The sequence below is a fragment of the Melanaphis sacchari genome, unplaced genomic scaffold (genome assembly GCF_002803265.2).
Source record: "Melanaphis sacchari strain LSU unplaced genomic scaffold, SCAv2.0 Contig0_pilon_pilon, whole genome shotgun sequence".
Classification (NCBI taxonomy): domain Eukaryota; kingdom Metazoa; phylum Arthropoda; class Insecta; order Hemiptera; family Aphididae; genus Melanaphis; species Melanaphis sacchari.
In genome coordinates, this window is record NW_020270366.1 from 17,630,443 (window position 1) to 17,657,808 (window position 27,366).

At 24.9% G+C, this 27,366-nt stretch overlaps 2 protein-coding genes across 6 annotated transcripts; one reads left to right on the forward strand and one right to left on the reverse strand.

Moving 5' to 3' along the window:
• On the reverse strand, nt 1-26,543 carry LOC112601123 (furin-like protease 1). Of its 5 annotated transcripts, XM_025348582.1 has the most exons (13): nt 26,216-26,543; nt 25,742-26,012; nt 22,263-22,361; nt 20,626-20,766; nt 20,130-20,258; nt 19,495-20,043; nt 19,206-19,413; nt 18,914-19,031; nt 18,540-18,832; nt 17,955-18,350; nt 16,909-17,073; nt 832-892; nt 1-150 (listed from the first exon to the last, which is right to left on the reverse strand). In XM_025348582.1, the coding sequence occupies exons 2-13, from the start codon at nt 25,895-25,897 to the stop codon at nt 102-104; spliced, it is 2,364 nt and encodes a 787-aa protein (XP_025204367.1). In that variant the 5' UTR covers nt 25,898-26,012; nt 26,216-26,543; the 3' UTR covers nt 1-101. The 5 variants fall into 5 exon arrangements, with proteins under 5 accessions (XP_025204367.1, XP_025204376.1, XP_025204350.1 ...); XM_025348591.1 differs by lacking the exons at nt 1-150; nt 832-892 and adding an exon at nt 6,540-6,714 and having other exon boundaries at nt 26,216-26,542; XM_025348565.1 differs by lacking the exons at nt 1-150; nt 832-892 and adding an exon at nt 8,570-9,021 and having other exon boundaries at nt 26,216-26,540.
• LOC112601152 lies at nt 20,965-22,254 on the forward strand. The gene is made up of 2 exons (XM_025348610.1): nt 20,965-21,044; nt 21,881-22,254. The coding sequence occupies exons 1-2, from the start codon at nt 20,985-20,987 to the stop codon at nt 22,214-22,216; spliced, it is 396 nt and encodes a 131-aa protein (XP_025204395.1). The 5' UTR covers nt 20,965-20,984; the 3' UTR covers nt 22,217-22,254.
• Nucleotides 26,544-27,366: the final 823 nt, after the last annotated feature.

Genomic DNA, 27,366 nt, shown 5'->3' on the forward strand with positions numbered 1-27,366 from the left:
GGTCTTTACATATTATGATTCGAAATTGTTTATCTTATATTCAAAAGTATGTATAAAGACTTTACTCATGACTCATGAGTATAATTGTCTTCATCTTTGTATTACTTACGAATAACGGTATATTTTACATTCAGAATACTCAATTTCACTCTGTTAAAAAAAAAATAAATATTTTATTTAATTTTGAAGTTATGTAGGTATAATATAGTTATGAATATTTTAAAATACTTAAAACTTGTTTCAAAATTAATAATATTTTAACATTGAAATGTAATAAAAATATAATTATTTAGCTTATTATTATTAGCAAATAGTATGTACATAATATGCATTAATAATTAATCTATAATGTTTGAATAATATTAAGATTATTTACTTATACGTATATTCTTACTTAAAAATGAACTGTAAAAAACCAAAATTTCTAAAAAGGTACATGGTACAAGGGAGGGGATTTAACTACTTTATCTTTTAAGACATCCTTAAGTTTTACATTAATCGCGTCCCGAAATTAAAAATCCAATAAGTGGGTACACGAATTGTATCTTAAGTTAATCAAAACGGCTTAACGAATTGCGTTTGTTTACTGAAAGTCTGAAAATTATATAAATGGTTAGGTATATACCAGCAGGGGCGGCTCCAGAAATTTATCTGGGGGGGGGGGGGGGTAAATCGTCATGCCAAGCCCCGATTAACAGTTTATAATAATTCTATTGGGTAGTGGGTAATGGGTGCGTTATTATCGTTATTTTCGTATTATAACGATAACATGTAACGCTAAATATAACATGTACCTAATACATTTTTAAATAATAAGCTCAAGGTATTTACCTTATTACCCCCTCCACTTTTGAATCCGTCACTGTATACCAATTCCATTTCAATATGGTAACTAAAACAGATTATAAAAAATCTTTATTAATTGTACGGTCATTAATTTAAATGGAAGGATGTAGATTTCATTTAGGACAAGGTAATGGAGAAAAATTCAAACGCTTAATTTAAACTAAAAATATAAAAAAAAAATCAGAAATTAAAGCCAATATTGTATCAATTTTAGTAATGATACAAGTTACTGTTGATAGTTCTAAATTAATAAGTACAGTAGCGAAACGAACCTAAAATAACCCATAAGTGAATTATAATTTACATACCCACCCATCCACTTACCAACTAGGTATAGAGGTACCTATTTTATACTTAAAATATTTTATTTTTTAATTAACGTTTTTACCTATAAAATTATGTAGGTGAATTTATTTACGGTACATATTATTATATATTATTATTATTATTATTATTTTTGTTATTGGAAATACTAAAGAAAATAAAACATAATAATGAAATAATCGCATTCTATAAGATTAGGGAGTTTCTTTATTAGTATAGTAGTATATTTATAAACATATTTTAACATCAATTATTTATACATCAGCTGTTTTTTTAAAACACCTGAAGTCATGGCCAACTTATCTATGGCATAATATATAAATTTATTAGTTCTATTACTGACGTCTGCCGTTACTGCCAATTGTCATTATTCATAATAAATTACATATTTATATATATAAATTGTAATAAATACTAGTATTAGTAGTACTAATATTTAGTTATTGCTTGTTACTTTCATATTGGCACCCACTCACCCCTAAATCTTAAAAAAAAAATCGAGAATCAACCGCTTATCAAACACCACGTTCGTTCGCCACTGAATAGGTATGAAAAGGGGTAATAAAATAATGTTTTTACATTTGGATACAATTCGTGTGCACCGCTGATCGATATATACATAGGTATAAATTTTTTTAAGGAGGGGCTAAAATTATAAACATAGAACATGTCCACGGAGGGCTTTGCCCCCCGCACCCTTACATATAAATTTTGCAATTTTATTGTAACATTTATTTTAGAAGATGTATATAAATATTTCAAAATAATTTATTTAACAAAACCATATTTTAATATATTTATTAATAACATTTTTTTTCTAATTAATTTAACATTATTTATTTACGTTCATCTTTAAAATTCTTAAGAAATAGTCTCTTTATTAATATTTTTGGTATCGCTTTTTTCTATATACAAAATATACACTTGATTGAATCTATATTGTGATCTAGACATTTGTAACGTTTTTATCCGGCGTATAGAGGCATAATATAGCAGAGAAACTTTTCTCATACGTGAAGGAACTAACTGGTAATGTTAAAGCTATTTTATATAAATGAAAAAAGTTTGTGTAAACATTTTCATGTAAAATAAGTAGGGCTGTAGAATTTATAGGAAAGTACATTTTTTTTTTTTATTGGTGAATGTGAAATGTAAGTTAATAAGTACATAATTTGAATTATGTAACGACGAATCCATTCATGAAACTTTTATTTCGCATTTTTCGACGTTTTTAATTTTTTAGATCATATTTTTCTTTTTTAGTTTATTTTCCATTGTTTTTAATTAAATTCCGTCAATTAACATCTTTAAAAACTTATCTAATAATTAACAAAATAAATACATAAAAAAAAATTTTTTTTTTTAAATATTTCAGGTTCAGTTCAGCTTGAGCAACCGTACAGCGCACACGTGCAGTTCTTTGTTCCCGAGCTATGCTTATACATTATTCGTTAATCTTATCGGTTTACGATCTAATTTGTTTTAAATTTAATACAAAGTCATAGCAAACTTCTAACTCATACTCTCAAACCATTTTAGCACCTTCAATCATCGCTAAATCAAAAAAAGTAATATATTTAATTAATTAATTACTTAATAATAATCAGAACAAAATTATCTATATCAGTTACTCCAGGCACCATCAACACGGTGACCTTTGGACTGCATACTAGATAACCGTACCATGCAATCTAATCCGCCTAAAAGTAAACAATCTAAAACGGTACAACCAATTAACATAGTTAATAATCAAGTGATTAACAACGCTCTTCCATTATCAAGCCCCGAATGGCAGCAACAACAAAAACCTTCGAAACGTAGTTTGAAGTCTCCTCTGTTCACCAAATAATCCGATCAATATCCAAGAGAAAAAATCAAAATTTTTTTCTTGCCAAACTGATTCTCTGTATTAACTGAAAATGAACCCGATACAATTGATAACGATGACACTAATAATTAAAACGAACCCGCAATCACACAAACAAACAAAAAAGACCAACCACCACCAATATATGTAAAAGGAATACTTAACTTTTTGAATCTTAGAAATGCAATTGCCGATCTAATAGGGCAGGATAGCTTCATTTGCAAATCAACTACCACGCATCTAAAAATACAACCAGACACTCCTGATAACTACAGAACACTTATACACTTTCTAAAAGACGAGAAAGCAGAATATGAATATCATACCTTTCAACCTCAGTCAGATAAATCACTCAGAGCAGTTATAAAAAATATTCATCATACAACCGAACCCGCTGAAATCACTTCCGCTCTAGAAGAAATCGGCTTTACCGTAAGGCAAGTGCCTAATATTAAACACCAAAAAACCAAAACAGCACTACCATTATTTTTCGTCGATTTTGCTCCCAAAACTATAAGTAAGGAAATATTTAATATAACTTCCCTACTAAATACCAAAGTCAAAGTAGAAGAACCTCACAAGCGCCGTGAAATTCCCCAATGCCTAAACTGTCAGACCTGCGGACACACAAGGAGCTACTGTTCTAATTCCCCTCCCTGTGTTAAATATGGTGGGACTCATCCTACCGCAAACTGCATCAAATCACCTGACTTGCCGACAAAATGCGCCCTCTGCAACGGCGAACACCCTGCGAGCTATAAAGGCTGTATTGTATACAAAGAGCTTCAGCAGCGTCGCCGCCAACCTCACAACTCAAGAAATAACAATCAGCAGCAATAACCACCACCAACCAACCACTATACGCAGTCTATCAACCAGCCAACATCACACCCATCGACACAAATTTTAAGAACTCAACATCATTCATACGCAGAAGTGGCAGCTACTAATACAGGTAACACACCACCGCCAAAATTCCCCGACACCCAACAAACATCTAGCATTGATAACAATATACTAACTAAATTTTTAGAAGACTTCAAATGCACAATAAGCCCACTTATCTCTCTCCTCACAACAGTCATGACCAATCTTTTAAATGTCAAACACAACATATAACTCATTTACCAAGAACTCTCTCACGATTCTCTCATAGAACGCAAATGGCCTAAAAAATAACAAAGACGAATTCTTAATCACTCTACAAGAAAAAAAGAATTGATATTGCATTAATATCTGAAACGCACTTTACAAACAACTACTCACTCAACCTACCAGGTTTCCGCTCATATCAGACTAACCACCCAGATGGAACTGCACATGCAGGTGCTGCTATTTATGTTAAATCATTACTCGCATCGCACCAACTTACTAATTTCCAAATAGACTACATCCAGTCTTGCGCGGTATCCATATCAATTAATAATTAATAGTATCCCCATCTCAACAGCAGCTATATAATGTCCTCCCAAACACGCCATACATTCAAATCAATTCGATCTTTTTTTTCATACACTTGGTCATAACTTCATAGTTGGTGGCGATATAAATGCCAAACATATTCAATGAGGATGCCGCGCCACAAATCCGAGAGGAAACTCACTATACAAAGTATCTCACACAATACCCTACGAGTCATCTCACCACTCAACCCCACTTATTGGCCAACGTCTCCTAGGAAGAGACTGGATATTCTAGATATATTTATAACAAAAATCCCTAGCACGCTCTACTCCTCGATTATAAATCTCCACGCTCCATGCTCAGATCATTCCCCCATTCTACTCACAATAGACTGCCAGTCTTTGCCCAATCAATACAACGCATCACCGTTACATTCTCAAATCAACTGGGAATATTTTCAAAAATCAATTCTTCAAAAAATTAGTCTAAAAGTTCGGCTGAAAACCACAGCTGACATTGATGACGCGGTGAATCCTTAACATCCAATATACAAACCTCAGCATGGGAATCAGCACTACCATTGAAATCACACACACTCGCCGCAATCCTTCCTTTATATATACGTATCCTTATAGTACAAAAACGTCGCGCTCGCTGTTTATGGCAAAGAACTAAATACCCGGCTGATAAATGCCACTATAATGCACTCGCACAAGATCTCAAACGCATTCTAGCAAATTATCGAAATTAATCTTACACTAAACATTTAAAATCACTTACGACAAAAGACGGTTCTCTTTGGAAGGCAACGAAACAACTTCTTCGCGTACATAACCCTCCAGCTATCCTACGCGACGCCAGTGGCAATTAGGTACACTCTGACATGGACAAAGCCAATATATTCGCAAACCACCTCTCTGACACATTTCAACCACACAATACCACCTTCCAACTGGAAAAAATCAATGAAGTTGAGCAATTTCTTGACATACCGTTACAAATGTCCCTTCCTCCTAAGCACTTCTCTCCAACTGAGGTCAAATATATAACTTTGAAATTTCCCCATATAAAATCCATACACTACATCTTCACTCTTAGGAAGAAAAAATGTCCACCTATCATCCTTAATGAACAAATTCTACCTGTCGCACCATACATTCGTTACCTAGGCATCACCATCGATCAACGTCTCACCTGGGCTCCACATACACGTAACAAACTCTTAACCCTAAATGATCGTTTTCGTCTTCTCCGTTCCCTCCTTTAACTGTAAAAGTGCCTTCACTGGAAGGTATCTTTAATCCGTCCTTCACGCCATAATTATCTAAGTCATCAATTTCACTTATTGTTCAAAAATTATGTAACAGATTGTGGAAATATAAATTAAGTAAATAAAAAAAAATATTTTAGGTTAAGAGGATTATACAAAATTCAAATAAAATTGACATGTTTTATATATATTTTTATTTATTAAATAAATACATTTTTATGCATGTAAAATGTTATATACTAAATTTATAATATCCTATAATATAAATATAAAAATTAAATCAAAAACTATTCTAATTTAAGTGTATTTAATATACTATAATTTTTAACATTTTATATTGCACATTTTGCATTTAAGTGCATATTTAAATATTTTATCGCATTTTTAAGGTTTTTTAGTGCATTAAATTCACAGCTCTAAAAATAAGCTTTAAGGTATCTACTGACTTATTAATTTTTTTGAAGTACCATATGTTTGGATTATACAATTTTTAGCAACGGCCATTTCATTTTTCAATGAATTAATAGAAATACTTAATACATCCTAAAGAAATATGAAATATAAAATTAAATAACCAATAAATAAAGTACATGGTTCTCATAAAATATTATCACTATATCTACTTTATAATGATTAATGAAGTATACGTACGTTCCTTAAAATGTAAATTGAAAAGTTGTTGCTATATAATATTAACGTAGCTCAATTATTCTAATTTTATTATAAATGTACAATAGGTACAAAATTCATGCATAACGCATGAACTTTTAACATTCATATAATAGATACCTATCGGACATTCTGTTTAGAAACCATGTAATACATTTAATAAAAACCTGAAATTTGTTGAAAAACTTATAAAAAAATGTAGGGGGTTATACACATTTTTGGGGGGCTAAGTCCCTCTAAGCCCCCCAATTTACGCCTATGGATATATCTTTAATCCAGCATCCAAGCTTGTATATATTGTGTATATATGGTGTAATTGGTTACTATTGAGTACCTATAAAACATAATATGTATACATGTTTGTTAAAATAAGCTTTTTAATTTTTATTTTCAAGATTAAATTAATTGGGCCAAAGATAAAAACTATTGAGTTCTATTGAGTTCAATAATAGAATACAATTAATAAATCATTTTAAGATAATAAAATTGTTTCAAAAAATATTAAAAGTAATTACTCGTCAATCGTGAAAATTGAAAATTTGAATATAATTATTAGTTGTTAAATAATAATACATCAAATATCAACGTTCATCGTATCATTCGTATTTACTATCCAGCTATAGTTGCCTTATTATAATAATTATAAGTACTTTATTACTTTATATAACGTGCTTATAATATATATTTTTAGAAAAATAAATGTTGTTGATATTCTAATTCTGAAAACGCGCATTGTAATAAAACTAATATTTGGTAAAATTCTTATTTTTTTTTAGAAAGCAGTTAAACATTTTTCTTTATTAGGTAGTAAGTAAAATGTAATGAAACTACTAATTTATTAATTAATTATCATACAATCATAATTCATACAGACTCTAAATTTATAATTAGTATCAAATTATAATTTTATTAGGCACGTGTTTAGCATGTAAAATTCCGGTTATTTATTAGTAGATAGTTATGCGATGTAGACCTAGTGTTTTGAAACTAAAAATAAACTTTATCCCAAATTCCAATATGACCTTTTAAAAACACACGTTTTGTAAGTTTAAAGTAGGTATATATTTATCATTTATACCCGATTACATGAAGTGCTTAACTATAAACATTAAACAATAATAATTTATAAGCATTCAAGTTGATTAATATCATAATAAAAAATACGTGACTAATGTCTAATGAACATGTTTGAGATACATATTTATTTTTACAGGCACTTCTCAATAGAGGAAAATAGATGTTTAATTATTTTTTTACAATAACTTTTATATAGCTATACAATAACTACTTTTTACTGGTTTAAAAATAAATTTATTCGTATTGCGTTATTGAATAAAATTACTACTAGAATTAGACATATAATGTTTAAATTCATATCAGTTCTCAGATATAACTATAAATTTAACAGATAAATAATCAAAAGCATGATAGGAAATTGTTAGACGTTAGTGTTTGAATTTGAAAAAGTTGTATCTAATAAAAGGGTCAACAATTTTGTTTATAAATTGTATAAAAAAAATGTATGAGTACATTAAGAAATTTTTAATGAGTAAGGGGTTACTTAACTTTCTTATATAATAATCACATAGATGTTTTATTTTCTTAAAATTCCATATATGTTAAAAACTGAAAATTATAAAATAGGAACAGGATAAACTATTCTTTAACTAATATTACTAATTATTTTTCTTTGTAGAATCTGAAATAAGGATAATTGTGGGTGGTATATATGTACATGAGATAACAAACATAAATATGTAACTTTATTCTCATCAACTATTTTAAATTATAACATTATAGTATAGTATGTGAGAAATATGAATAAGATTTTTTATTTTTTATTTTCAAAAATACACATAAATTAATTGATCGTATTAATTAAAATAAGAATAATAAATAATTTTGTACTAAAAATTAATAGTAAATACAAATCAGTAAAATTGTACCAAACATAAACATTTATATTTTGATGATAAATAATATACATATATAATGGCTCAGAGTATTCAATAAATAATTTGCTTTTAATCTATAAATTATTTAATATAAAAATAATAAACAAAATATTAAATAACATCTATAAAAGTTTAAGATAAAATATACAATATACTATAAGTTTAATAGTTAACACAATAATTATATGAATTAATAATCACTTGACAATGATGTCTATTATTAAAATTAAATTATTTAATACTTTAACAGTACTATAAAAAGTTGAATATTAAATAGGGTTAAAAACTACGTCTCTAAAAATTAATTCAACAATCATCACCTTCAAATTGATTTGCTAGCCGATAATCTCCATGATCTAATCCTGGCTTATACCTCATCCAAACTCCTCCTTTACAAAATATAAGTAATACAAATATATTGATGATCAGCAGTACTGTTGCTATTATATGCCATGTCTTATCGTCAAGTAAATGCTTGATATTCTTTGAATAACAGTAGGTTTGTCCTAAGGCATGGGTCAGATCTGCATCTCCCCAACAAGTTGTACACTGATAATCATTTGGTCCATTACATTTATAACATGTGTAGTGACAATCAGAACATACACCATCACTATTTGCATATGTTTTGACTGGACAATTAACAGTACATTCCCCATTGTGTATGTTATATCCCAATGCACATTCTGCAATAAATTAAAATTAGTTGTTTTACAATACATAAATAACATGACATTTTAATGAAGCTATAATTTTACAAGCTCAAATTTTTTAGTGCTAAAAATTAAAAGCAAAGCTGTGTGGTACACTCACCGCAAGCATTTGATTGATGTTAGAATAATACAGCCCATTTTGCATTCCAATATGCGAAATTTCATTATTGTATTAATTGCAAAATAGCATATTTGATTTTAGATTCTGAGAGTTTAAATTGATTAAAATTTTACATTTAATTTTAAACAAAATAATAAATAAAAATATAAAATTATACTAATACTAATACACTAATTTTTCAAAATTAAACACATGTGTCAAGTATAATATAATATAATTTTATAGTAAAACTTTAATATTAAAGTTTTTATTTGAAAAAAAAATAATTTCATACATATCACATAATAACATGACAATTTTTTTTAAAATAAGTTATAATTACAAAATAATGGTATTAAAATAATATCAGAAAACAGACAAATAAGTAGTTTAGTCTTTAATATTGTTTTATTAAAGGGTTTTACATTTAACCAATTTCTCCATAACTTTAAATCAATAAAGCATTTTATTTTCTAAAATATTGTTAAATTAGAGATTAAGCTACTTTAAAAGTAGCTAATGAAGTTAAGTCATCGAAAAAAAATAAAATAATCCTTCATTTTTAAAATTAGAATTGTTCAACATTGCTAAATAATTTTAAGACTTGATTACATAAACATAATATATTTGAATAAACCATAGTATTAGAATTTTTAAAATATATATTGTTGTTGTTGAATATTAGTGGTTAATACATTTAATTTATCTTTATAATTTTAAGGTAAAGAAATAACAACAATGAAATATTATTTCATGAGTTGTATAATCATTAGGTGCATAATCAAATTTGTGTACATAGTATAGTTAGCCTCTGTTAGCAATTTTTATAAATTTTAATTAACAGTAACAGAAACATAAAAACTTTCAAAAATATAAATATCAATCTAGCATTCAATTAATAATCTTATTCATTAATTACTATCCAAATCATTGTAAGACTGTAAATGGAATTTTGATACCAACAGCCATAAACTTATGTAACTCATTCATCCTATTTAAAAATCATAGAGACAGCTTCATATCATATATGTACTTAGTTTCTTCACAATATTTTTGAGTAATAAAATAAATAAAATAATTACAAGCCGAAATATTAAAGTTGAGTATGCTAATTTAGAATTACCAAATATTAATAATTTATTATTAATTAAAAAAAAAAATGAAATTTTGACAAATTAGAAAAATACACAGTATAGTTAAACCATTTGATTAATCCTTTACTTGAATTTAAAACGGTAACTATTTTTAGTATTTTACTTATGAATTATATAAATTGTTAATAAATTAAAAATATAAATTTATTAATTTTTAAAATTTGCAAATTTCGTTGCTTTTTTTAAGTTAAACATTTTAAAAAAAACTATGAATTTAAATAGTACATGTCAAATAAAATATTTTATATTTTTTTTTATCTATAGAGCTGTTCAAGTATTTAATAGAAAAATACCTAGATTAGCTGGTTAAATTTATTTGGAAAATACAACACAAATCAAAATACTATTTTTTTTCAAAAACACAAAATATTTTTAAAGTACAGTAATGATTTTATTTACAAGATAAATAGATTTTTGAGCGTAACATACTTTGGTATTGACGAGAGTAAAATATTGATAGTAAAATATTTACATATTATATCTAATAAATATTATTTTATAATACTGATTTGGCAAAATTATATCTATTCAATTGATTTAAACAAATTAAGTAGCTACAATTATATTAACTTAAAAATGCATTCAAATACAATAAACATAATTTATTAACACACCAAAACCAATTTCTATCACTTAATTTTAAAACTTAACTCATTATTTTATATAGAACAGTTAATTATAAGTTATAACTAATATAATTATATTTGAAATCTATAAACTATACTCCCAATTATGATATAGGACGAATATAAATTATACAAAACAAACTTGAACATAGAAAAATAAAAATTATAATTATTAAATATAGAAAGGAGATTTTTTGTTATTATCTATTATAGCATAGTAATAACAATATTAAATATTAATTAAAATACCATTGAGAATTTACTATAAATCGCTAAAATTTTTATCAGAAAACAACACTAAACCACAGATGAAATATACAATTTTATTATGTCTATTTAGTTGAGGATTAAATTAAAACTTAAAATTATTACACTTATTATTCTAAAATAAATTAACTCAATCAATAAATATAATTACATATATAAAAATATGTTTATGATTTTATTCTTTAAAAAGATCTATTAAATCAAGTTAAGTATTTAGTAATGGCAACATTTAAATGGTAGATATAAATATTATTCTACAGAAAAGTAATAATTGTTATGTGAATGAATTAGGTTAATAGTTATACATTATGTTGATTCAATATTGTGATATAGTACTATATAGTTCTAGGATTGAAAATATAATATTATTTAAACACAAAGAATTTTTTTTTTTGTGATGTTTTTAGTAACAATCGACCAACTGATCATTTTTTTAGTTTATAAACAGTATAAATCAAACATATATTCAAATATTCAAATTTATAATTATAACTATTAATGTTTATATACATTAAAATTTCATGATATTTTTACAGAAAGTAAACATAGGTATTTAAAAAATAAAAAATACTTTAAAATAATTCAAACACATTTTTAATGGCATTACTATACAGACTTAAAAATATATCACACCAATTCTTAAATGTATTTATAAATTAAACAACATATTATATTAATTTTTCAATTAATTTGTGTAGAACAATTTACTCATAGTCATAATATCACATGTCATAAAAATGTATGATACATTATTTAAAACTTTATTATAATATGACAATTGTACAAATATTTTTTTACTTGACAATTTTTAAACCTATGTTTGCAACTAAATATTATTAAATTGATAATAAAAAGTTATTACCTACAATACTAATATATCTGAACTAAAATACATATATTATTATAGGTTAGAAAAAAGTAATTGATAATCTGCAATAAATAAAATCATAATTTTGAGTTATAAGTTCAAAAAATTTATCAACGGTTAAGTAGGAATAAATATTAAAATAATTTTAATTTTTGGACATAATTTTTTGATCAATATAAATATATAAATGTATTCATAAAACAATATTATATTGCCATTTTGTTCATTAAAATAGTTATTTTTTAATAAGAAACATATTTCATGTATTATATTACATTTACGATGAATCATTATTTTTTTGCATAAAATATAGTTAAAAGTATATTTTGAAAATACATTAAGGTAATCTAATATTTTTGAAATAAATTTATGTTTAAAAAATTTTTTTATTCCATATTTAGAATAATATTTCAAATTAGAGCCCAACTTAGGGGGGGGGGGCTAGGGGAGCTGCATACCTGAGCCCCGGGCCCCTGTTGATATTTAATTATTCAAATGACACTGTGAAATTTTATGATATTATTGTTGAAAAATGCATTACCTACCATTTTGACTTTGTGTACAATGTACATGATGTATATCAGTAAACATTTGTTTAAATTAAAAACTGTATCTATACTTCTTTACTTATATTTTTATTTTCAATTTCATTATTTTATTTATATTAATATCATTAAATAATTACTTATAGATGTATGGTATAATTTATTTATAATATTATAAAATGAATATAAAAATTCATATAGTAGATAGTTTAAAATTTAGATAATAATTAATTTTGGGGCCCCATCAAAAAATTAGACCCGGGCCCCAAAATGTCTAAGTTGGGCTCTGTTTCCAATGAAAATCTATCATTTTTTAGAGTTTTATATTGCTAGAATTATTGTACTTTTTTCATAAATGTTAAATATTTTTTATTTTATACTTGTATGTAATATTTTATATATATTGGAACTTGAATAATATAATTGGGTTTATTCCATATTAAAATATAAATAAATAAATACATATTTCATACGATAGTAAATTATCATGATATACATAAATACATAATATCATGACTATGAATATTATATTATTTTATATGTACATACTGTTTATCTAGTTGATGGTTATAAATATTTAACTAATAAAATATTCAATAACAAAAGCACCATTATTATTTTGTTAATTAATATTTAAGTACAGATGAAATGGAGTTGCAATTTAAAATGGCCCATATTAATTTTAAGAAGCAATGAGCTAAATGTTAGTTAGAAAATAATAATTTAAGATTTTGTTATTAACTAAAGAGAAAAATTGCCAGAAAGATATAGTTTAGAGAAGATTGGATAATATCTAATTAAAAGTGCTTAATTGTTTCTTCAGTTTTTCATAAAGTTGTGAAAAAGACAACACTAGTATTCAATATTTTTGTATTTGTATCACAGATAGTTCAATAATAATTAAAAGATGGATAGGAACACAAAAAAACCAAATATATCTGTAATCTAATTGATTTAAATCTTAAAATATTAAAAGACTTTTGAGTATATAAATTATAGTTTTTAGTTAGAAATACAAATATTTTGTGTTGGCAGCTTGGCAGTAAATAGTAGAAATTGTAATTTATAAAGTATATAAGTACAAAGCGCCTATAAATGTATGGTATATATATATTATTATTTATTTTTTAAATTATATGTTCAATGAAATGCAATCAAAATATTTAATGTCCAATATTAATTATTATCTATTAAGAAATATTTTTATGATTTAGTGAAGAAAATACGGTGTGTATATATATATATTATGCAACTTGAAAACTGTACAAAATACCATAAATTGCATTAAATATTAAATTATATTAATGTTTAACATATTTTAAGATATAAAAATAACTTAATGCAAATTAAAAATAAATTTTAAAATCATATTATTTTTTTCAAATTATCATTGAACTAAATGTTATAATATTATGGATGTTTGAATGAAATATAATAATTAATAATCATTGACTTAAATACCTAGTATACTTGAATGCAGCTAAACTTGTAAAATTCTACACTAAAAATATTTAAATGAATATGAAATAAAAAATGATTTAATATTATCTAGAAATTACAACTATATATTGATTTTTTTTTGTAACCAATTGATATTTTTTATTCACATTTTTATTATAGATATTTTAATGATTTTTGATACTTTTAAAAGATTGATTAATTGGGAGCTGAGAAAAATCTATAGTAATCTTTACAAAACTATACTAATATGCAAAAAAAAAAAAACATTATGATTCATTATCATAAAAAATAATAACATAGTTGCTTACAATTTTTAATTAATATGTAGAACATTTTATCATATTTAAATTGAATAGGAAAAATAAGTAAGTTTCTGTGATGTGTTAATAATATATGTATAAAAAAAAAAATAATTTTTTGTAAAGACATAATGTAAAGATAAACATTGGCAGTATGTACTTTTAAATTCCTTAATTCGTAGTTTTCTATTTAATTAAATAATTTCAAATAATAATATTAAACTACTCGATATTTTTGAATTAAAAATAAAATTTGCCTACACTGGAAATATAATTGTTGGAAATCATTTAAAATATATGGTAAATACTATAAAGCATAGGTGTGTGCCTTGTTTTAGGGTAGGTGCAGAAAACAAATCAATTTACAAATGGTAAAATTTTTAACAAAAGGACAAATGTTAATGTATTTATTTAGATAAAAGATAATTATTAAAAAATTCAAACTAAAACTAGTAATAAATAATTAAAATTTGGTTATGGTTATAAAATAGTCTTAGATATATTTTTGAATCAAGTCCAAGTGATCTTTTAAATTACTGTAAAAATGTATCAAGTTAAATATTATTTTTAACTATTAAACATGTATGTTTATATTATTTGTAAATGAAATTGAAAACGTCTTAGTTATTAATAATTTAGAATTTTTTTAATTAAATTATTCACATCAATATGCAAATTGTACAAGGCTTAATTAGCAAACAGTAGTCCAATTTAATCTATCAACTTACAAATAAAGCCGGTTTGTTCAGGTGCAAAAAAAGCATACCTTATAAAACTCATGTGCACACCTATGTTTTAAAGAAATTGAAAAAATCCATATACATCAACCTTTATTAATTACAATGTACTATTAATAATTCAAATATATTTTTTATAATGAAAATAGGTACTTATTTGATGTACTTAGGACTGCACTAAGCTTTATCCAAGTATCAGGCAAATTAAATTTTCAGATCCCTTTTTTTACTTTAGGGTTGGTCAGATTTTTAAAAGAAAAATATGTCTTATACTCAAAAACTAGTAATTAATTTATATACTATAATACGCAGATACAATATTAATAAATGAATAAGTTCTAAAAAGTGGTTAGGGCTTGTTACCAATAATATAGCCAGGACCCATCAGGATTTTAAATCTTTTTTGTAAGTATGGGTCCCAGACAAAGGACTCAAGAAAACTGGTCTGAACATAGTTGTATAATATTATATAGTTGTACTTAATGATTCTACAATATTAATCAGATCTGTCAGTACATCATATTAATCATTGTGATTATGAATAAAACTAGGGTAATGGTTTGTTATAGCCCTACCACTCAGGTTTGTTATCTTCCCGCTATCCATATTAATAAATACATTGTATAAATAAAAAAATAATGAGTTTGTTTAAAAATATAATATTAATTAAAATATTTAGGTTTTTTAAAATAGTATAAAAGTGATAATAATAATAATAATTATTATTGAAGTATGCCTAATTTATTGGTTAATTATAGATATTAATGTTATTTCTAATTGATTTGGGAATACTAAATATGAAGCATTCCTTAGTTGTATGGCATATACCACCAAATATCTATTATTGAAGTGATATACACACTGCATTATTTTTTCAGTGAACGAAAAGATTTTCATCTACTTCAACTAATAAATTTGGACCACCAATTTAATTTTTTTTGTTCTCCACATACCAAATACTAAATTCTCATAAGCTACTGCATTTTTCCAATATCTAATTCATGTTTGAAATACGTTACTGAAGTAAGTACTCTCAAACTGATTAATAGTCAATTATTTATTCTTAGATTATTTATACAATTATGCATTATAATATGATTATATAAATTTATTATTTTATTATTATCGATTATAAAATATTAAAAAAAGCTAAATATTTTTAATTAATATTATATTGTTAAATTAACTCATTATTTTTTATTTATACTTTATTATTATGTATGGCAGGGAGATAATAAACCTAAGTGGCAGGGCTATGTTTTCACTTGCCTGAACAGTGTTTTAACAAACCAATACCAAAACTAGATAGTTATAATTAAATTATTTTCATACTTGTAAATCTATCTCCCTTTTATGTCAATAATAGTCCAATTACTCAAGAATCTGAGTGTTGCATTCAATTGATTATATAACTGTTAATATTTGTTTTTATTGTGTTGAAGTACGAAGTTTAACTCATTATCAAATGGGTTATAACAAACAAGTACCAAGAAAAAAGAATTTAAAAACGCTTCAAAGTGTAAAATTCGAGGCCCATAGATATATAATATCATATTATACTTATATTATAATAATATTAAAACAACTTTTAATTTATCATTGCTATATACTTGAGATTAAGCATTAAAATCAATAAACAAAATCAAAAATATGAATACAATTTTCATAATTATCTATGGGTCTTACAAAAGTTTAAAATTTGAAGCAATTTATATGGCACTTTAATGGGAAGACTTAATTATACCTTAACTTATTTACCCTGTTAAAAATAAGGGATTATTGCACATAACATTAATAACAAACCTAAACATTTAGTAGTGGTCACGCGACATTCTCCAGATTTGAAATGTATTTCTGGTTCATCTTCTGATGTTTGATTTTGGTTTACACTCATAGTAGAAAGCATATGCGTTTGTTCAGGAGGAAATATTGTTCCATAAAAAACCATTTCCCAATCAGTCATGGTAGCTAAAATCAAAAATGTATATATAAATTTATTAAGAATAATTTTAAAAAGTATCAATTAAATAAAAATCAAACTATAATTATCAAAATATTAAACACAAACTATAAATTTTGCAACATAAATTGTGAACTAAAAATCGTAACATTTTACTATTACTTTCTACAAATATTCAAATATGAAATAATTTGAAAACATATTCAATAATAATAAGAAAAGTAGACATTGTAGCATAAGTAATGATATATATACAAATATAATAATGAAAATTAAATTAAGTATGTGAATACAAATTAAAACGAGGAACTCTTTAAAAATGTAGAATACATTATGATGTAGTATTGTAAATAAATTGTTGATTTACAATAGTATGATATTACAAGTAGATTATTATATTTTAAATACGATCACAGTAATGATTAAAAATGACTAATCACAAATGTGTGTATATAAACTATAGTAGGCAATATGTGTAGTTTGCTCTTTTTAACTTTAAACAAAAATCTAAATACTTTGTAGATTAATAATTAATTTTATTAAGTTAAAATCATCAATTTGAAGTAATGTTTAATAAATAAAATTTTTCTTTTCATAAATATAAGAAATAATTATTTATAATTATAAATATGTTAGCAAATGCTTTTTTCAACTAAGAAATAATGTGCAATAAAAAAAATACTATTTAAAATAAACTAATATAATTCAACATAAATAAATACATAATATATGATTACACAATTAAAATAAATACCCTATGGTGTGCTAAAATACAAAGATATTTGACTAAAATAAGCAAAATAATAAATGATACCTATTTTTGTTTATTAAATTATAATTATAGCATGGCATGCAGAGAAAATAGTAATTTCCATGCTGACATTCTTGCCTGAAGTTGTAGGTGATATATTTCTTTCAGGTGACAAATTTTTTTTTGTCTGCCTGCCATCCACATTTTGTAAACTGTAGAGTCTATGGCTGCTAGGATATGTTTGGATGTTGTCTGTTAGTGTAGGAGACAATTTGGATGAATTTTGAACAGGGAATAAAACAATATGAACATTTGGTTTATAACTAGAAACATTTTGTTTTATCAAGGTACTAACTGAAGTGGTAGACTGTTTTTGTGATTTACTTTTTTTTGATTTTTTTTTTGTATTTTTAGAATTTCTTCGAGGAATTGGTTTAGGTGGCTGTTCCACAGGATAAATATTAGGAGATAATGTCCTTGGGGAATATTTAGTACCATACAATATCAAACACCACTCGTGTAAAGAAGATCGACCTAAAGCACATTAATTTGTAAGTGGTAATAGATTGTTAGTTAATCACAGAACTTGATAAATTTAAACATTATGTAGTAATATGTACATAATTTAAACGTATTATTATAATTACTTAGTTAAACTTAATGGTATTGAAAATTTAAATATGGAAAAGAATAAGTTTAAAAATATTTTAATTTAATTTTTACCTAATAATTTTCCTTCGTTATGAATAGTCAATTGCCAAGTACCAAAAGGGCGTTCTCCCCACATGTGTACAGTCATAAATGGCCACACATGAAATCCAGCATGAGAATTATCATGAGTTCTTGGAGCAAGTAAAGTTGATTTTGTACCACTTGGAGAAGTCAAATCAATTTTGATATCACCACGTCGACTAGCTGTTAATGATATTTTAGCTTGAACATGTTCTAAAAAATTCACACTATTGCATTCTTTTACTAAAAGTTGTATAGTGACTGTGCTACGTGCAGGTACTGGTCTGTAATATAATTTAAACATTAAATAATTATAAGTAAATAATTTATTAAATAAAAATAAAAATGTATTTAATCAAACATACTTTTCAAAAACTTGAGCAGTAACATTGCAAATATGTTGAACTGGGACAGTTTTCCACTTACGAGCTAATCTTACCATTGAAGTAGCATCCATCAAACCATAGCCAAAAGAATGACTCACTAATAAAATACAAAAATATTAAAATATTAATTCAAGATTAACATATTAAAGCAATTTATAGCTTTTATTTATTTTTTACAATAAATATAGATGTATAATTATTTTTTTTAAATTGTTAAAAAGTTTAATATCCAGGTAACAATTAATGATTTAATTCTGTTATGCATAAATACCTTTTCGCCCAACACCATTAATAATCCAATCAGAAGCTAATAAGTGAGTTGGCCTGGCTGTTAACACTACAATATGTTGCATATCTCTCCAAGTTAGTTTATTATTAGCTTCTAATGTTAAAGCTACTATCCCAGCTGCTAATGGCGCGGATGCAGATGTACCAGTATGATTACTAGTACATTCATGATGAAGATCCGTTGTAATGATCTATAATTTTTAGAAAATGTTCAGTAAATAATTAGGTTTAAATATTTTAAGTTTCATTATAACACATTTTTTTTTTATTACCTGGCTTTCATAATTACTACCACTACTATATGTTGTTGCTAATGTTGAACTACAAGCTTCTGAATACCAGGGAACATGACCATTTTGAGTAGCACTACTTATACTTAATGTCCAAATAGCATTTGTATATCCATCACAGTTACAATTATCATGTTCACGGCCACCATTACCAGATGCCCATATAAATATTGATCCTTTACCGCCTCGACCTTTTGATATGCCCTCGAGGAAAGCTCGAGTGGCTAATTCACCAGGCCCATCGACAGTTTTACCATCATCGTCTGGTCCCCATGATGCACTATAGATATGAATATGCTGAGGATTTAAGCTAAGAGATCGAGCTTCAACAGCATCTGTCACATCTCCATCTAACATCCGAACACCACCTATACTCGCACCAAATGCAATACCAACTGAACACAGAGAATTGTTTGCAGTTGCTGCCACTTCTCCAGCACATCTAGTACCATGGCGATTTGTGTCCATTTGATCATATCTAGGCATTGGGTCTTCATCTCTATTATTCATATCATAACTAGCTGAGGGATCCTATCAAACATACATTTAATAATAACATATTTATTTATAATAAATAATACTAGATTAGTCAAGAACTATATTTTAAACAGACTTACATAATTTTTTATTAGATCTGGGTGGTCTTTTTCTAAACCATCATCTAATATTGTAACAACAGATCCTTTTCCTGTAATCCCCTCTTCCCAAGCACCTTGCACATTCATATCCATATCTCTACCACGGTTCTAAATAATATTAAAATTTAGAGAATTATTTATATTATAATGATATAAATGTATTGAAATAAATATTATTCATAATATAACTAATAAGTAATAATTAACATTGAAAAAAGTTGATACAGGAAATTAAAAACATTCATGACATTGTATATAAACTACAAGGTCATCACGATTTTGAATTAGACAGGGTACGAAATAAATAACATTATATACAATGTTTACACATCATAATATAATATAATTACTCAATGTTTGATTCAAGAAAAGCATTGCAATTATTAATCTTGTTTTATCATTGGTTTTTGATAAAAAAATGAATAAAACATTTAGAAATATAAATAAAATTAATATTATATTTCAAACTACTTACTAAATACCACATTTTTGGCCATTTTGGATCATTTAATCCTCCCTTAATTGCAAATCTTTTTGAACTTCTGCTATCTCGAAAATAAGTTAAGTAATCTCTTTTTGATCGACTTAAAATTGTTTGTTGTTTTGCCCACTTCACCTGAAAAAATAATAAATAAGTGTTTACTTTTTAAATTACGTGACAAATATAATGATTTGGCACTTTTCTTTAAACATTTGTTTAAAGAAAAAAAAGAGATAAATATGTTGATTAATAGATAAAGAAACAATTATGCTAAAATAAATATGTACAAATATGTATAAAAGTATACACATATTTTTCATTTATGAACTAGACTACAAATAGTAACATTCAACATGAATTCAATATATCTTTTATTTTTAAATAGTGTTGTAGCGGTACTTTCATTTAACCAGGTATAGTAAAAATTAGTAACATTGTTATCAGTATAATAATACTAATTTAAATGCTTTTTGTTTAAAAACATGATTTATAGAATAATTTATAAGTATGTAAAGATAATATATAAGAAATATTATAAAATTATTTAAATATATATTTATAATTTATCATACATAGTTTTTTAAATATAAAATAAATTTTAAATGTATATCTAAATTGTCATATCCACATGTGTTTTCTCCATTTTACTAACATATAACATACTAATATTTAGATTTAGCAGTTCCTGTTTTGTGTTGTTAGCTTTAATATTAAAGTGAATTGACTTGTAATAAAACTTGAAGGTAAGATAATTATATGTGTTCTCTCATTGACATTTAAGAATATTTTTAATTTTCAAGCAGGTTATAAGTTTATAAAATATTAAAATTTAATAATATTGATAAAATCTGAACCTAAATACTGAACATGTTATGCGTTAATAAAACGAAGATAATAAGTTATGATGGAGATGTGGGTATGATGTTTTCTTAATATATAAAATAATTCTTTGATCTAAAATTAGTATACTAATTTTAATACATATTTTATATATTTATCCAATTAATTAAGCTATATTTATTTGCTTAAAAGCATTAGTTTATTAAATAATAAATTTACTTATTTCATATTCAACCACCAAATAGATTAAAAGAAGTTTAAAATCTAAATTTTTAAACAATCATTTCACTTTAAAACCATAATCAGTTATCTATACTTTAAAAGTATTATTCAATTTAAAAAATGTTAAACAATAAGTTAAATTTTAAAATTTTAAGAAATAAATCAATCTATATTTATATTTGTTTAGTTAGCTTTTGATACTGATCAATGGAAATCAATCAATCTTGGTGCAGAACAATCATATAATCAAGTATTAGCACAATACTTAAATTATTATAGTTATTTATATCAGCAAAATTATATTTTAAATAACCAAAATAATTTTAACATCAATCCAATTTCAACAAATTTTACAAATACCATTCCAATAAGTGTACTCAAAATGGTAAATAGATCAACAAGTGACAAACAGCCAACTGTAAGACCATTATTTCCACGAAAAAACAAAATATTGCTGCCTCATAAACCTAATATAGAGCCAATGAAACCATTAAAATCAAAAAAAAAGACCTATTTTATGTAAATCTTAAAATGAAAATAGCATTTAAATAATAAATTTATTTACTTACATTTTGTTCTGATGTTAATTTTTTATGATGTTCAAGCCCTGGGTTAACTGATCGCTTCGATACATGATTGTGCTCTAGATGATAATAGTCTGGAAAAATCTGAAATCATTTATGTAAATGTATATACATTACTTTTATTACATAATTTGCACAAATTTTGTGATAAATAAAAGAGTTAAAATATTATATTTGAAAAAAATCACGAGAGGAGAAAGAAGAGATTCATTGGTCTACTCCACAAAATGGATATACCTACACATTTATTTTTCTTGGAAAATGAAGCCATTTATTTAAAAAAATTTTTGTGATATTATAAATAACTATGTATGTTTAGAATTTTAAAATTACAACTAATGAAAACATAAAATAGAACTCTTAATATTATTTTTAGATTTTCTGATAGAAAAATTTAATATTATTAATTATTAGTTATTACTTATCATTCATTTTTGTTCCATAATTTAATTCTAAAAAACCAGACTATTTCAAAAATAGTTTATAGATATTAATTTGGTTGCTTATGCTCAGTTTTTTTTTTGTTTTTTTAAGATATGCTTTAATATTAAATATACATTTTAATTTAATAGAAATCAAAAACATTTGTATATTTATAGCCATTTTAAATTCTACTTAAAAATTTGCCTTATATTTAGTAATATACCTATCAAAAATATATTTTATACCATTCAGAACGAAAAAATTATAAGTTAGACATAATTAGTAGAGTAATAATAATTTAAAATATTCCATATATAAATATACAGGGAGATTCACCAAGCATATTTATCCTTTTTTTTTTAATAATAAAATTATTCAAAATCTGATTTTTTTCATTAATAATAAATTTATTCAATTTTTATTTTTAAATCATTTAATAAAATTAAAGAATTTATTTTTAAATAAGAATCTTCCTTTTCTATTGAAAATTATTTACTAAATAATTTATAAAAATATTGAATACTTATTTAAAAACAGAAGTTCTTACCGCCATAAGACATTTTTAAGTAGTACAATAAATCTTAAAAATTAAAAATTTAGTTTTTAAATATACTTAAACAAATTATAAAAGTATTAAGTTTAGTTTTATTAGAAAATTAAAAAAAAAAAAACAACAACAGAATTTGAATTAATCAGTTATTAAAGGAAAATAGGGATAAACATACTTGATATATCACTCTGTATAAGTATAAAATAGTACCCAAGTTCATTATTCATAAATAAATTAATTAGTTTTTTTTATGAGTACATTTTAGCTATTTAATATCTATTACAAGAAAAATGTTATTTAATAAGTACCAAGCAACTACATGCAAACAGTTGAGTTGATCAATATTATACATAGGTCATGTTGTAATAGGCTAAAGGTGATCTGTAGAATCGAATAGTTTATTTTATAATTCAATACACAACCTATACTATCAATAGTTGTTACAATTTAAATATTAATTTAATTATATAGGTATTTTATATTTGTTAAGTCAAGTAAGGAATATTTATAATAAGTAGAGCAAATTATGTTTTAAATAATATAATTTGTTAATAATTACTATTAAAAATTAAAGTATTATCCACGTTGTATTCAATAGAACATTATTATTTTGTAAAATAAATTCTATAATAAAGTTTTAAAAACTATGAGTTTTGTTTTTAATATTGCTTGATTACATTATTGTGTATGTCTCAATTACTAGAAAGTATAAAGATAAAATGGAAATAAATACGCAATATCAAGTTTGTTTGAAAATACTTGCATTTGTTACATGATGATCATAATTAACAATTAACCACTACAATTTAATTAATTTTTTTCTCTTACCTTAAATAAATAGCTTAACCTAATTATTTATGCTAACTCAGAACTATTGTAAACCTAATCATATTCAAATTAACTAAGGACTTTTTTCTTTTTTGATTCTATAAGTTGCCATACATTACAACATATCTGTTTCTTGTGTTAGATTTAATTTATAAATATTAAATAAACAAATATACTAAAAAATATAAACACACAGTGATAATAATTAGTACAATGTGAGATATTTAATCATATGTATACTACTATTTTAAATACCTAAATATTGTTTAATTATGATCATAGTTTAAAAAATTAATTTATTATAGTATAAGGAAATATCAATTGCATAACATTAACATTTCATTAATGGTATTATATTTATAATCATATCTAGTTTATAAAAATATTCATTAATCAATTATGATTAAGAAAATTAATTATTTCAAGTTTAATAATACGAATAGTACCTACTACCTATAAAATGTGAATAGTTTAAATGTATTTGATTTGTTATAACTTATAAGTTATAAGTATTAAATTAATTGCATTTTGCACTATGTTAATATGTTATTAACTATGAAAAAGTACTAACTAGTATATCTAATATGTATTATGATAATACAGAGAACTATTGTCAATTATTATTCATATATAAATTATCATTAAATAACACTACAGTCTGAAATCAGGTAGATACATATAAATTACTACCTATATCAATGTTTTAAAATTTAATTCTAACAGAAGTTTTTTTTATAATACTCAATAAAATATAATATATAATGCATAATATTTAAAATCATTAATTTAAATTATCCGTGTTATTGTTATTAATAATAAATAATTCAAATAAGTCATGAATTATTAGGTACGTCTAAATAATTAAGTATACTTATCAATTAAAAAAAATTTTCTCAGATGTTCATGATAATGCTCAACATAACATTATTATCTAACAGATATGGGAGTGATATTTAAGTGAGAAATAAAATGTCAAATAAACTGCTGAGACTTCTGTCTTTTTGCTAAGGTTTTTGTATATTACTAGAGAATACATTTTTTAATTATATTTTGACACTCAAAAGTTACAATAAATGAAAATTAATAACCTACAGTATATCTTAACAACTAATGTACTTACACTTTATCTATGTAAGACATTATAAATTGAATTGATTTTAAGATATTATGTTGCTTATTTACAAAATATGATGCTATTTTTATTTAATTTATAACATTTATCACCATTAGCTGAGACAATTAGAATTTTTAATAAAAATAAAAGTAAACTGTTATGAAGGATATAATATAATATGTTATAAAAAATACTTAAAAAAAATCATTAGATGAACTTGCTATAAAACTAGTAAGTATTTAATAATTAAAAAATATGAAAATTAACAACCCTTTTTTTTGTACTTATAAACCAAACCAGCATAAAATTAATGTAACAAAATACTAAATAACATGAAAATTTTAAATTTTAAATTAAAAAAATTAATTAAATTTGTCTTTTCATATTATTGTTATTAGACATTGTTATTAGACAACACATCAGCTACAAGGTTGTTAACCAAATCAATAATTCAGGATCAATAGAAAATATTATAGGTTGTTTTAATATATACAATTTTTGCTTGAAAGAATTGGGAGTTTATTGATAAAGTAAAACAAGATTATTTACCTCCCCTAGCAAAATAAATCCATGTTTTTCTGTAATTCTTTTGGCTATTTCTAATCCACCTTCGATGTGAGCTGCCCACTGAGAAGAATAGTCTTGAGCTGAAATCCATTGTAATGTGACTATCCATAATAGAAATGAAACCGTGCAGGCAGCCATGACGCTCGCCCAACACCGGCCAATTGTGGGAAGACTCAGTTCTCAACATCAGTCGTATGACAAGAAAAATGAATGAGGATGATAGTCGTCATGCTGATTGATTATGTATGATACGCTGCTCCACATTAAATCAACAAGACAACAATAAATTCTCGTTAAGACTGTCTAGAAGACACTATACAACACTACATTATATCTTCCATTTTTGAATGGTCTAGTCACATTCTCAAACCAATCACAGAACTCGGGACGAGTCTTACGATCATACATTAGGGTGAAATCATTATGAAAATACAGTTTATAACAACAACAACTTACATCTACGTCACAATTGACTATCAGACGAAGTCCCTGACTGCATGGTGTAGGTGGGTAATAGCGCACGTCAGCGAGTGAGACGAATGTAAAACTTTGATGGCGGCGGCAATATTATCGGCAGAACAGTGAATACGAGTTACAGAATTCACAGTCGCCGCCGAATTCTAACGGTACAAAAAAATTAGTCTATTCGCTAGGAAACAAATTTTAACGATTCGGCGAGCTTGATGACTAGTGCCTACTACTTGTTCGTTGCACCAAAACGCTATCAGTGCGCTACTGCTTACAACTTGCTGGGATCGGTAATTGGTGTGTGCGTGTGCGCATATAAATAATACGTTCACCTTCACACGGTGGCGACGGTCCGCGACTGATAAGTGATAAACTGATAACCGATTAGCTACTGTTTGTAGATAACGACAACAATGAGTATGTATATACGTGTATATATAAAAAAAAAAAATCTATCTACCTACACAATAATACGATTTGATAATTTACTTTGAGTAGTTAACTCAGTATACAAAGTGATCGATTTAAATATTTTCACACGTTATTTCAAAAACTAATTAACAATTGAATATATTTTATTTGAATGTAATTAAAAATGTAGGTAGTCTTTCAATTTTAGAAAAATTAATCTGCTCCAACCGAAATAGTCGAATTGCATTTATTACCTATCAAAAAATGGTCGAATTGCACTTGGGTTGAAACTGTTACGAGTCGAGTATATATATAGTGGAAATCTGCCTTTATAAAAGTTAAAAATATTACGAACTTTCTTACTACAAAAATGATTGAAATGAAAAAAAAATATAACAAAGACAATAATTATGTTTGATGATTTAAAAAAAATCTATATTATTATATATATTAACATAATGGTATATTGGTGTGTATAAAACAATCCAATGACAAAAATTATTATCAGTCCTAAGCCTGCAAGTGGGGGGAAGAGAAATTAGTTTTTTATAAACGTTTAATTCTTTCAAATGCATGATTTTTTTTGTTGAAATACTTTTTTTAAGCACAAGTGCAGTTCGACCACTACGGCACTACCTGTTTTTTACCCGAGTGCAATTCGACTAAAATAAGTGCAATTCAACTATCCCCGTTCCAACTTCCAATACCTACAACACATATTGTCTATT

Bases quoted from the DNA above. Each gene is read 5' to 3' on its own strand.
- LOC112601152 (XM_025348610.1), top strand. From the start codon at position 20,985: ATGAATTCAATATATCTTTTATTTTTAAATAGTGTTGTAGCGGTACTT. The intron at 21,045-21,880 runs GTATAGTAAAAA...ATATTTGTTTAG, and splicing joins CGGTACTTTCATTTAACCAG to TTAGCTTTTGATACTGATCA.
- LOC112601123 (XM_025348565.1), bottom strand. From the start codon at position 25,897: ATGGCTGCCTGCACGGTTTCATTTCTATTATGGATAGTCACATTACAA. The intron at 20,767-22,262 runs GTAAGTAAATAA...TTATTTTTTCAG, and splicing joins AATTAACATCAGAACAAAAT to GTGAAGTGGGCAAAACAACA. The intron at 20,259-20,625 runs GTAAGTAGTTTG...AATATTATTTAG, and splicing joins GGCCAAAAATGTGGTATTTA to AACCGTGGTAGAGATATGGA.